The sequence below is a fragment of the Anopheles arabiensis genome, chromosome 2 (genome assembly GCF_016920715.1).
Source record: "Anopheles arabiensis isolate DONGOLA chromosome 2, AaraD3, whole genome shotgun sequence".
NCBI lineage: Eukaryota > Metazoa > Arthropoda > Insecta > Diptera > Culicidae > Anopheles > Anopheles arabiensis.
The window spans coordinates 76,044,175-76,057,093 of record NC_053517.1 but is presented as its reverse complement, the minus strand read 5'-3'; the positions used below and the strand labels follow the sequence as shown (position 1 = coordinate 76,057,093).

The 12,919-nt window shown below is 42.2% G+C and overlaps 1 protein-coding gene across 3 annotated transcripts in view; it reads right to left on the bottom strand.

Moving 5' to 3' along the window:
- The window catches only part of LOC120893795 (longitudinals lacking protein-like), a 66,701-nt gene that overhangs the window by 18,626 nt on the left and 35,156 nt on the right, over positions 1-12,919 (bottom strand). For all 3 annotated transcript variants that reach the window (XM_040295904.1, XM_040295903.1, XM_040295905.1), the window contains exons 5-6: positions 12,189-12,818; positions 11,913-12,002 (exon numbers count right to left, since the gene is read on the bottom strand). In XM_040295904.1, coding sequence (XP_040151838.1) covers positions 11,913-12,002; positions 12,189-12,818 — 720 coding nt within the window. The remainder of the gene's footprint in view (positions 1-11,912; positions 12,003-12,188; positions 12,819-12,919) is intronic.

Here is a 12,919-nt window from a genome sequence, read left to right as displayed (position 1 = left end):
TCAACATCATTTTATTTTTATTCATTATCGTTTTTTTTTTGTTGTTACAAAATTCAACAAGTGTACTTGCTGCATATTTGCTTTACAGTGTAAGAAACATAACCCAAAAACAACACTCCTCTCTCCCCTGCTGAGTGTCTCAGCATTTTACTGTACATAAAAAGGTGCCGTTTGCTTTACAGCAAAAGACGAACCTGACGACCATGGAATGATTGGACGACCTCTTAAACCTAAACTGCACCGCACCAACAACCAATGCTAAGGCGACAACCCGCAATTCCTCGCGTAGCAACAACAGGCGACACCGTAATAGGCCGAAGAAGAAAATGCGCTCCATCCACTAACTGTCTTCTTTTTTACGATGATATTCACCATCATCATCAGTAGCAACGACTCTGGTTGTGGCGTTTGAGGGAGCAGCAGAAGCTGCTACAGAGGCGGCGACGGCTGCAGCAGCACAATGTAATCGCGTATTTGATATGTGCGCTTTAAGGATGTCCTTGCGCGAGAAGCGCTTGCCGCATTTGAAGCAGCCAAACTGCTTAGCCACGCCGCACTCGTACTTCATGTGTCGCTCAAGCGTGTACGACAATCCGTACGCACGGGGACACCGAGGACATTTGAACGCGGAGGAGGACGCAGACGCAGCCGCAGCTGCAGTAGTTTTCGATGCTGTCACTGTGACGGTCGCCTCACAATTGAAGCTATTTTCAGAGCCACCACAACCAGCGTTGCTGCTGTTGTTGCTTCCGCAGATACTAGCTGCAATAGTGCTATTGTTTTCCGTACACATCACATTGTCGCCGCTACTACAGCAGGTAGCCTTGAATGAATCTGATGCTGATGAAAGTGCTGTTGTTGCTGCTGGTGAGCACGGCAAAACGTTGCTGCTGGTGCTGTTTTTTGTAGCGGACGCAGCGGCTGATGCTGCTGCTACGGCTGCCGCCGCCCGCAGTGTCGCATTTAGTAGAAGACGCGTGCTAGTGCGCGGACAAACGTCACTAAATCCACAGTCATCGGGCGACATAATGCAGGACGAGGAGAAGGAGGACGAGGAGGTACTGGGATTGATGGTGGCGGTGGCATGGGACATGGATCCCGAGCAGGATGATTTTGCCGAAGGCCTGGCAATTTGTAGCGCTGAAAGTAAAAACCATCGACACGGATTTCGCGTGCAATCGATTCCCGGGCGTGGAGAGGAAAGAGAGAAGAAGGTCGTACAGACGGAATAGAGATATAGACCGCTATTTAAGGGCAACTACGAATAGGGGGGCATGTAACAGGGAACGAACCATTGCCACCCATTGTCACATGATAGGGCTGGAAAAATCCGTGTATAAGGTACTTTTGGCAGGATTCTGGTGAAATGTTAAAAAAAAACTATTTCTCATAGTAAGTAAGGAGGTTAAGAATGAACAATACATGAGGAGAATTCTTGGAGAGAATTCAGATGAATAGATATTCTTATCATTTTTTAAACCAGAATAGTAACACGCCTTCTAAAACAAGAAGGTATACACCAAAAACAAGAAGATACTGCTGGCCGTACCATTTGCAAACTATCAAATCTAACAGAACCTAGCATTGCAAATCCATTATGGAAGATGTTTTCCACAGATAAAATTATGCAAACAAGAAAACCTTCGACTCAAACATAACTCAGGGAATGGTATAATGGGAAAGAAGCATTATTTGTAAAAAAAAAAAAAAAAAAAAAGGTAATGTGGTGGTGAAACGAGGGAGATGAGAATATCATCCTAATAATAGGTAAACAATTCACACAATTCCAAAGCCCTAAAAAAGCATGACGTGAAGCTTAAATTCTTCAACGAAACACACAACACATTCACGAGATATGATGACCATCAGAGTAAATTTAAGCGATAGAGCGCACAGCAACAATTTTGAGGAGCGTGCGAACTCTCACTTGCTTTCTTTTACTGAGCGCTATTGAGGATAACGCTATAATTGATAGCTGATGTGCAATTAGACGGATCATAAAACTAAATTTTTACGTGACAATATGAGGGATATGAAGCAACACAATCGCAACGGTAACGATATAACGGCAACGAAACAATTAGGACGAACGACTGACGGTTTTTGATGAACTCGTTAAGGGGCCATGGCAAAAGGTTCAATTACAACAACGAAGGTAGACAGAATGGAACAACGATCATACGAGAAAACATTAGTCCATCAAAAGATTGATAAATCGAGATTGGAAGCGCTTTCGATATGTGATATTACCTTACATCATCAAACTATTTGTAACAAATGCAATTGTTTACTGGTTTGCTTGTAACTTTATAAAGGGAACGATTTATTGAAGCATTTGTTTTCCCCCCTTCCATACTAACCGCTATTCTGAAGACACATTTAGCAATCAAATATTCAAACAGCAAACAAACGATGAAATCTTGCAATTATTATGATTCCATCTACTGATGCTCACGTGCACCATACTAAGTGCACCATACTAAGAGACTCCTAACTAAGCTTAAAATTTTCCAAGCTGTGCGTTTCGTAACGACGCCTTAAATCTTTGCAGTTTTTAAACCTTAGTGTGTAGCTATTGCTATGCTAGAAGCGCTTGAAATAATAATCGTTTGCCAATAATGTAGCACACAGTTGGCGTACATGCATAAAACCACTGCACTATTACGCAAATGATCCCCGTACAGCTTTGCTCGTCTATAGCACGATCATATCATATCGTACGCATCATCGCCTAACAAACGCTAGCGATTTTCTCTCCGTAATGATCAATAAATTTAGATTTCGTTCGAGCAACGAACACAGGAGGAGGTCCTCGCGCATCGCGGTTTCTCCAATTACACTTGCGCACGCGGGCACACCTCTCTATTCATCTTCATTAGATTTTCAACGAAAAGGCAGGCAAGCGCAAATATTTAAGGGTAGTTTATTATTGAGGTTGAATCGGTACTTTTATTCAATGTCCGGCCACACACACACAAACCAATTAGATGAGTGTAACCAACCCTTTTTTCGTTGCGCAAAATGCGAATGCATATTTGCATACATGATGACATTAATGGAAACACAATTTACGACCAAAACAGTCATAGTTTTAAAAAGTTAAAACTCTTTTCAATTACCGCGACTTTGCATTCCCGCGTCAAAGGCACGATCGTACTCTGTACCCGCAGGAAAGCAAATTACCTCATTTGCACACGAGAAAACGTCCAACAATCTATAGGAGCCTAGACCCCAGCGCGGACAGTAGTGCTAGGCAATAATGAGCACGTTGGGAAAAATATCACCACCACTAGCGCGCTAAAGGATTTCAATCTTAATAAATTGCCACAAGAAGTTGGCATCTGCACACGATCGACTCATAAATTGACGTGGATTTATGTATACCACAAACGCCCATTTTATAGCATTAAGCATTCAAAAGGATAAAATGCGTTTATACTTCAACCCAGCAAGTATCACAGGCTGGGGGTGTAGTGTGACACATTTCCAACGCTTCATACAAATTTTGCAAAAAACACCAATTAAAATGTGTGCCTAACTTAAACAAAAACTAAACTGAATGAACTTGAAAGAAATAAATTAAATCTAAAGCTGGATTAGCGTTAAATTCCGCTTAAAAACACATTACATTGCATCATAAATTTTGTTTGCTGTTGAAATTATGCAAGCCAAGTGTGTCGAAGAATAACGATGGGCGTGAATTGTTCCATTAATTAACCGGCGCATTATATATACTTACATATCTCTTCATTCCTTATTTAAGATTTATGATGCTTGACTTGTGAGGAATATATATTAAAACCCAGTTCTTTCGAACCTAAATCCAACTAGATAACTTCAACGCCGTAAGTTTAGGAAACGCTACGTCGACAATACGAGATGATGGTCACATTCATTCATGTCCCTCACTCCAAAAGTCTTTGTAATCGTGATTATTTTAGTCTTTCTAGTGAAGTCTTTCTATCCGAATGTCTCGTAAAATGAATTAGGAAATTGCGAAGTGAACAATGTGGATGTGAATTAAGTCAAAAATGCTTAAACCATGTGTTACCAATGCAAATGGTATAAAACCTATGTCTTTTCAATGCCCAGATGAAGATAAATTACTCTCAGGGTTCGCTTATCTGCAATAGTAATTGCTCTTGATAGTAATTGAATCTGCAATGATTCTCTACTAATTCAATGGACAGAATCGTAACAAAACAATATTCTAATTTTAACGCTTTTTCCAACGTTTTCATTATCTGTAGTAAGCTAGTATAAACTCCTTTTTATGTCCCTCCGTCACCTAAGTCTCCTCAAGTCATTCATGTCTATGTCTTGCACATTGGTGTGTGAACGTTATGAATTCGAAATTTAAGTAATGTCCAATTTCCAAGGTCCAAGTCAAGGGATTACACAGACAGGAAGCAACAGGAAAGGAACGTGGGTCGGATGATTGTGGAATCGGAAAGGGGTAAGGATTCAATGGTGGTTATCATTTAGGTAAATAAACAAAATGATGATCATAAACTTACTTAAAACTAACACAACTTTCCCAAGCAACGATACTATTGCATTAGGAACTATACTTACCTGGTTAGTTCCGACCGTGTTTGTTCTACCTTACAATAACGGTGACCGCTTTTTAACTCCACCGACAGGGTTTTTGTGAGGAAAGCACAGAATGGGAAATGTGTTGTGTATGTTTTACCTGGGACGAAAAATAGAAGGGCGTCTGCTAGCCAAATAAATACGGAAAAAGGGATTTTTTCCGTAAGTGTGAAAGAGGATTATTCTTTGAGCGACGTAGAATGGAAAAATGTTTGAAGCTCGCTCAAAACGTCACGTTTGCCTCAAATAAACGCATGTGAACATGTGTACACTAATTTAAAACCTACAACATTACAAATCCTGATGGATCTTGTTGGGAATTTGATAACTCTTTTGCAAGTATTACTTTAAATAAAGAATAAAGAATTTGTTGTAAAGAATAGTCATCTTTTCCCTTTAATTCAGCACGACCACGACCTTCAATTCAGTCCAAACCTTACCTTATTGCTACACGAACATATTCCCCCCTCTGTGTTGCAGCTGCTGCTCTCGACACAAAGAGCAAGCAATCCTCCTCTCCCTGCGTTGCTGTGGTCCCTGACAATTACCTCACTGCAAACCGTACTCGATTCCAATTTGCAGCTACAAAAAAACCACAGGGACCACAGGTGAAGCCAGCTGCACTTATGGCCGCATATAAGCAGGACGATGATGAATGATGATCTGGACGCTCCATACAAGCAGAGAGGTGAATGACCCCTGCCCAAAATGCACTTCTTTTCACCTCCAACAAGCGACACAACAACAGCACACATAAATGAACATCATCCACTAACACTACCGAGAATGCACTTTAGCGAAACACTTTAAGGCGCAAACAACACACGTATTCACTCTGCAGATACACACAGAAACACTTTGTAAAACACACCTAAAAAAAACTGCACACACGCAACGTACGCGTATTGACAGAACTTTACACCATCACACACTTGTGTACATGATTCGCGGTCAAGTAGGACAGACGCGTATTGTATTCGGAAGGGAGTATAAGCGACAGGCAAATGAGAAAAATCATTTGCATGATATTTAGACACGGAAAGCGCGACGAATGAGGAGGAGTAGAGTACGCGAAGGGGCTTGACAAAAAAAAACATAAGTACGTTTGCGCGATCGCGGATTTTTATGATCGACAGCCGAAATGAACAACAACAAAAAATCGCGTGTAAAACAGAAAACGAACAAAAAAAAACGACAACGATCGTTTCGCGTTAAAGCAATAACCGGTTAACCGCGCGCAGCACCAGGACAGATCGAACAAAAAACGCGACCGGATTTTGACTGATTTGACAGGATATGCACGGCCGAAGCCTGTACACACATTACTAATACTACACCACCATCATTTTCAGCACGACGACGAACGACAGCAAGACAACCAACAAGAGCGGAAAGAAAACGAGCGAAACGGCAGAAAACGCACGAAGAAACTTGTTCGAAAAACGCCAAAACCACAATGATCAATCCATCCACGCTTCAGACTTCAGAACTACGGGAGAACTAATTACTACCAACTCTAAATCACGGTATTTTTGTTTACCCCATTTTAAAAAGTGTGAGAAATTGAAAACATATTCTTTTAATCAATGATCTGATCGTCAATTTCCATACTAAAATTGAACAGTTTCGGAAAAGTCTTTCACACTTCATACACCAAAACAGAGTGTAGACTCTCTTGGCAAACCACTGTTGTCGCTTTACTGTATTCCGGACGCCATACCTTTGGTGCGGAATAGCGCAACTTTGCATAAGAAAAATGCTGCACAACTCGGGGCAGGCCCACGAGATGAACAAATCCACCAAGGGAAGGGAAGGGATAGTACAAACGGTATATGGAAAGCCGCCGCCAAATAGAAACATATTCATGTTTACTACCAAATACTTCAACAGAAACAATAGAGCGAACAACAAGCATTTGGCATATGGCGTCGTAAACGACGAAAGGGACATAATAATCGACCAGACAAAACCATTGTCGTTCTCCCTCTGCCCTTTTTGTGTATGGGGGAAAAAATATATTCAAAACCAACATGAATTGAGACAAAATCAAAACATAAACATGCAGCAATAGTGTAAACTACAGAAAAAAAGTAAATTAAAAAGTGCTAAATAATGAATCAAAGTGTTTTTGTTTGCAAAAGGAACTTACAAACTAAATCCTACACTAAGTGAGCGGAAAAAAGGTGTTGGAGTAAAGTAGAGGGAAAGGCTAGGTTTAGAAATGGAAATGGGCTATAGGAAAGGATGGAAAACGATAGTGGTTCAGGTAAAGGAGCTTGTTTTTTTTAAATGAAAAAATAAATTATTTGTGCATTTGTTCGACACTCAATCATTGCTAAACTATCACATTATCTCACCGTTACAACTTATCCCTACTATAAGATAGTTGAGCAAAACACAATGTTGCATACTAGTGTTTGTTGGGTACCATGTACTCTTCTATGCTATGAGCTAGTTTGTATTACAGCCGTCCCAAGGACAAGGATACAACTACAACGACAGTACGAGAGAGGAATAGCATGAGGAGAAGATTTGCGAAGAGCCGATAAGAGTGGGTGGAAAGCCAATGGATGAAATATGCAGCAGAGCACGTGGAATCAAGATACAAGCGCGCTCTCGTACATTCTTCTATGTTTCGGCGCTTTATCCGCCTCAATTTTAACGCATCTGAATTGTGAGGCCCTCCTTTTGATACGAACTGCATTGACACACAATCGCAGTTAACATACATTGCCATTGCCTAGAGTGATTTATCGTTCTCCTTCTTATATACTGCACACCACAAAAGGTGCCGAAACGTAGAGATGGTTAAAATCGTTACGAACGCGCGCAAAAAAAAAACAGTTTTCATCAATAGATAACACGACCCAAGACTCGCATTCAACACCACCACCACCACCAAAACAAAGAAAAAAAACACATTAAAAAGCGCGCATAACGTGAATACAACAAGATTGCATCAACACACAGGCCGAGCAGCATTTAGTGATCTCGTCAGACTTTACCAAAAACAAAATAATAGCAAGCCCCACTCACCACCACGCGCTACACACACACACACCCACAAAAGATAGGCTTTGGTGTAAAAGCTAGCACTAGTACGGTTGGTTTAGATTTGTGTCTTAACAGTAAAGTAAAGCAATATTAAAGAAAGCAAATAAAGAGCAAAACAAAAAACGGATCAATCGAAGGTAAAATGGAAATGGGGTGTGTTTGTGTATGTGTGTGCTTGTTGATTCTTGCAAAAGATATGCAACAGAGAGGATTAGAATATAGGAAAAGATAGATTTCACAGCGGTGGAAAAGTAAAGGAAATATAAATGTGGAAAGCATATGAGAAAAACACATGATATGGACATAAATGGAAGGTACAGGAGGGTGGGAGAAAGGAAAAAGGCAAACACAGGTGTGGAAAAGAGATAGAGAGAAAGAGAGGAGAGGGTAAAATCCTTCACAAAACACAATTACTTGATTACCAAACTAATGCATTTCAACAAACTTAAGTATACCTATTGCCTAAGTGAACTAAAGATATGTATAAATATGTATAGCTAAATAACAAGTGTAGTACTACGCATAACGATATGTTGCAAACACAGGGAAGAGGGGGAGAAGTTACACAACACTACACAATCACCAAATAGATATTAATTGTTCGATCACAAAACCAAAAACAAAAAATTAAATTAATTTACACAGCATACGTGTGTATTGGAATCAAAGCTAAGAAATTCAATTACATGTTTGAGGTATAGATTTTCAGTTAAGCCGTAAACAAAACAAAAAATAAACATTCATTATGAACTCTACTGATTATGATTTTGTTTCTTTTGAAAGATCGCCGGAACAATCAAGTAGAAGCAAGAGAGAGAGAGAGTCATTAGCATCCGTGGAAACTGACTAGTTAGCTGTTTAGTCGAGAGAGTTAGCTATTTTCTCGTTTAACTTTAAAAGCAAAAAGCAACAAGTGGACGTGCAAGTATTGCAAAACAAAAAAGGCTGTCTAGGCAATCAAAAACGTCAAGACATTTTCATTGCGACAAGTTGACACACCCACCTAACCGACTCATTCCATCCCACTGTAAAAACAAAATAGAAGCAACCCTAAACTCTGGAATAATACTTGATGCAGGGACATCCAAAAGGTCAGAGAAACTCTGCTTCCAAACCTTAACATGTTCTATCATCATCAATGTGCCAATGCATCGAAATGCCCGGGGAGAGCCAGGTAAAACGGGAACGGAAATATCCCCAAAAGGAAACTCGTTGGCAAACAACACAACAGCAACACTCGAAGTGTTGTAAAAACGCAGATGTACCCTCGTGCAGAATATGATCACGCGTCAAAATATGGTATTGTAAGGGAGATTAACGTTGCACTGCAACGAATCAAACTACGGTAAGAGAGGAAATAAAACAACAACATCCAGAAAGGACACAACACACAAACAAACCAGAGTCTGGTCTGTGGTGCATATTAAACCCTGCAGTTCTTTCATGCTCATCAAAAGACCCTATCATACCACGCTAACCCCTCACTCCCCCCCAAATGGGTGTGTAATAACAATAAATAGTATTTCACAATAAGGCCAGTTCGCGGCGTGCGATCGCGCGTACGGTGTGCGCGCACAGCCCCTACCAGAGTTACTTTTTTCCAGAGAGCCTTTTTCCTACTCTTCTTATTTAAGAATTAACCACACCAAGCCCCGGCCGTTACACGATGATCGGTTGCGATCCCAAAAACGCAAAGCTAACCACCACCATCACTCCTGGAGGGAGGGCAGGCAAGAATGTGCGCCGTGATGAGATGCTGGTGGTCATCATCGGAGGACACACGGACGCGCACGGTCGGACGTGTATGGATTTACAATACAATGCAGGGGAGCAGAGAACAAAAAAACAGCATCAAGGCAAACGAATCTACCAAGAGCCTCTACCGACCGTGAGCACTGCAAAGGTGGGCAACGCGGCGGAAACGCAAATCAAGGGAGGTGGTGGTGCACGGTCCGTGTAAATGTCACTTTATAACAAATATACCATGAGGAAAAGGCGGGTAAGAGGAGGCAGGCCACAGCTCAGCAAGCGCCAGGAGCAGGGGGGAGGTTTACCCTCGTTGGAATGGCATTGCGTTTGGTGATGCTTTTTTATTTAACTCCTTTCGCCCACGCGTGTCCACCAGAGCCGAGGAGGAGCAATAAATACAGCGAACAAAGAAGTGCGACGATTGCATGGCATGGTGCAGATACAAAAAAAACACACACAATCCGACATGTTTTAGAGTGCTCAAACCTCTCTCTTCCCAAAAACGGCGATCCTGAGAGAGGGGGAGAGAGATAGCAAGAGCGTCGGAAGGACGCGAAAGAGGAGTGGTGGACATACGCGCGATTTTTTTATGTCCATTGCAACTCAGTGCAATAATGCAACGTGCTGTATTTTTATATGTCTTCGGGCAAGTGTGTACGCGTTCAAGCGCGTGCATGTGTGTGTGTGTGTGTGCCGGATGACTTTAACTTAACTTTGGTGAAGGTTATTAGCACCGATCATTTACTTCTCCGGATCGTTCCGTGCCGATGCACCGCGATCGTCTCTCCTCCTGTCGGCGAGCGCGCTGAAATCTTGTCTTTCTATCCGAGGCAACCGTACACGTACACACACACACACACATTCAAAAAGAGAGAAAAAATGCCATCTTGACTGACTCATGTTTTGCATCAGCAAATAATAACATTATCGTATCTCAACAATTTACAGCATGTTGTAACATGTGTTTTAGCGCACTGGCTTGTAAACTGGCCGAGGAAAACTAGCACCATGCACATACACCGTTTACAATAATCCAGCAGGCGCGCGCAACACCGGCCACCGTAAATAGCCCAATGCTAAATTAACAACAAAAACGCTGCATCGCAGAAATGGAAAACCCGTGGGTGGACATTAAACAAGTCCATTACGCGCGGCAAAGGACATGCTGCTAACTAAGAAAACCATCATCGTCCGAGACTCTTTGTGTAGAAAGCGATGATGACGCACGCATTTTACAGACGCTACACCTCCTTCAGCATCAATGCGAATCTCACCCCACCCACCTTTCAACCATTCCACACGCAACATGGGCGGGAGGGATTGAGGGACACTGCCTATAACCGGGAGTACTTTGTGCTCGAAGCGTAATCATGATCATCAGCGGAGAGAACCATCGCTACATCGTAAAAAGTACATTTTCTTGCTCGATCCACCCCCCACACACACAAGACATTTAAATTCGGACTGTGTCACACACTTGTTGCTAGTTGCGAAAGGGTCACCCCACCCGCCAGGGGCAGCTCTGGCGAATACCTACACCTTATTTTCATAATGACAACGGTGATGATCATCCACATGCTAACTAACTGCATGAAATAAAATAAATCGACGTTTGGCTAACGATATGCCGCACGCTTCTTCAAACCATAATTGCCCACACGGGTGCAACACGCTAATGATATTCTCTCTCTCTTGCTTACTACTACTTGGGGCTACTTGGCGTTGCATTTTAGTTTACTTTTAACACACGCACACATACACACACGGCAAAGTGGCGTGTAGCGGGGAGAGCTGCTAGGGAGAGGAACGTGGGGTGTTGTGTTCCAGTGTGTTAATTGACGGAAAAGGATTAATGTTTTTTTTTGCATCATTTTATCATGGATAAGCAATGAGGTAAAGAAGATATTAAACGTTAATTAATATTAATTGTAGGGAAAGATTTATAGTTTTTTCTTTTTTTAATTGCTCTTTTGTCTATTTTTGCTTGTGTTGTATTGTGATTATACCTTAATGTTTAATTAAAAAAAAGGATCAATTTTGCAATAGTAATAATAATTACAAAAAAAACCAAACAAACAAACTATGAGAGATAGAGAAAGAGGTAACAAATTTACAATGTTTTTTTTCTGTCTTTCGTTTTGGAAAGAAATACGATCCATAAAACACACTATCCATTTGCGAGAGAGGACAGATAATCGAAGGGTAATATAGCTTTAAATTATCTGTGAAATTACTTTTCATTTTTTTTAATTTGCATTCATTAAATAGGTTCATTGCCTTCAATTACTAGCGATACAACAATGAGATGCAGATGTATTAAATAAGCTACTATTATTTTAATCTTTCTCGATCTTATTCACCCGTTACAACACGATACGGGGATTGAACTATGTCGCCTAAATGCGTTCTCTCTTGCATTTAAATTATCCACGGACGGAAACAATGGAAAGGATAGCGTTACGTTTTATGCTTCGCAAGTCTTGACCAAATTTGAAAAATTAGAAACGCTCGCTTACCTTGTGCGTCTCGATGTTGTCCACCAACAGCGTCCTGAGCGGCAATAAACGCTTCGTTTTGCTCACGTTCCATCGGCCATTGTGCAAACCCTAGGGGGGGGAGAGGTTGAATGCAATTCAAACATCCGTCATCGCAGCAGGACGACACACACGCCATCGCAATGATCGAAAAGTATAAAATAAATACAAGAAAAAAAACAAATACATTAGCATCCTTCTCTTCGTGTAATAGAGGATAAAGCGTCCACTATCAATAGCAGCAAACAAATACGCTACCTTGACTAGATACATCGCCACCGTGGCTCGGTCCGGCCTGGTCCAGTTCGTCCATTAGATCTTCATCGTCCATTGTCAAATCCTCCACATTCTCGTCCTGCACGTCTTCGTACTCGCTTTTCGGTTCGATCATCATTTCGCCCATCGACGAGGTGGACGTTTTGCCGCGTCGGTTACCATCCCGAAGGTGGTGGTGCCGCGAGCCAGACTTCACCGAAGAACCGCCGTCGCCATCGTGCTCATTGTCCGTAAGATCGTTACCGTCGTCGTGCTCGGTGCCGGTGGCCACACTGCCCGGTCCGCATCGTTCCTCGTCGTCAGAAGACTGTGCGGCGGCGGCGGCGGCGGCCGCAGCCGCGGCAGCCTGCTGCTTCTGTAGCTTCAGTGTTTCCGCGGCTGCCTGTTGAACGGTTTCAGTCTTTTTGAGAACGGCGGCAGCGGCCACGGCGGCAACGGACAGCACGTTAGCGCTGGTGTTGCTGCCAGCAGCGGCCGTGGATGATGCTGAGGAAAGAGACGAGGCGACGTTGGCGGCTGGAGCGCCGGCGGCGGCTACGGCTGCAGCCACGTTAGCGCCACCAGCGGTGTGCATTGAATGTGATGAGGAATTTGAATGCTGGTCATGATTATCTGCAAATAAGACACGAGAGAGAGAGGTGGCGAAAAAGAGTTGAAGCGATTAAATTCGTTTTGAGCAAAAACATTTTACGCAGGTGGAAGGAGGAAAAATT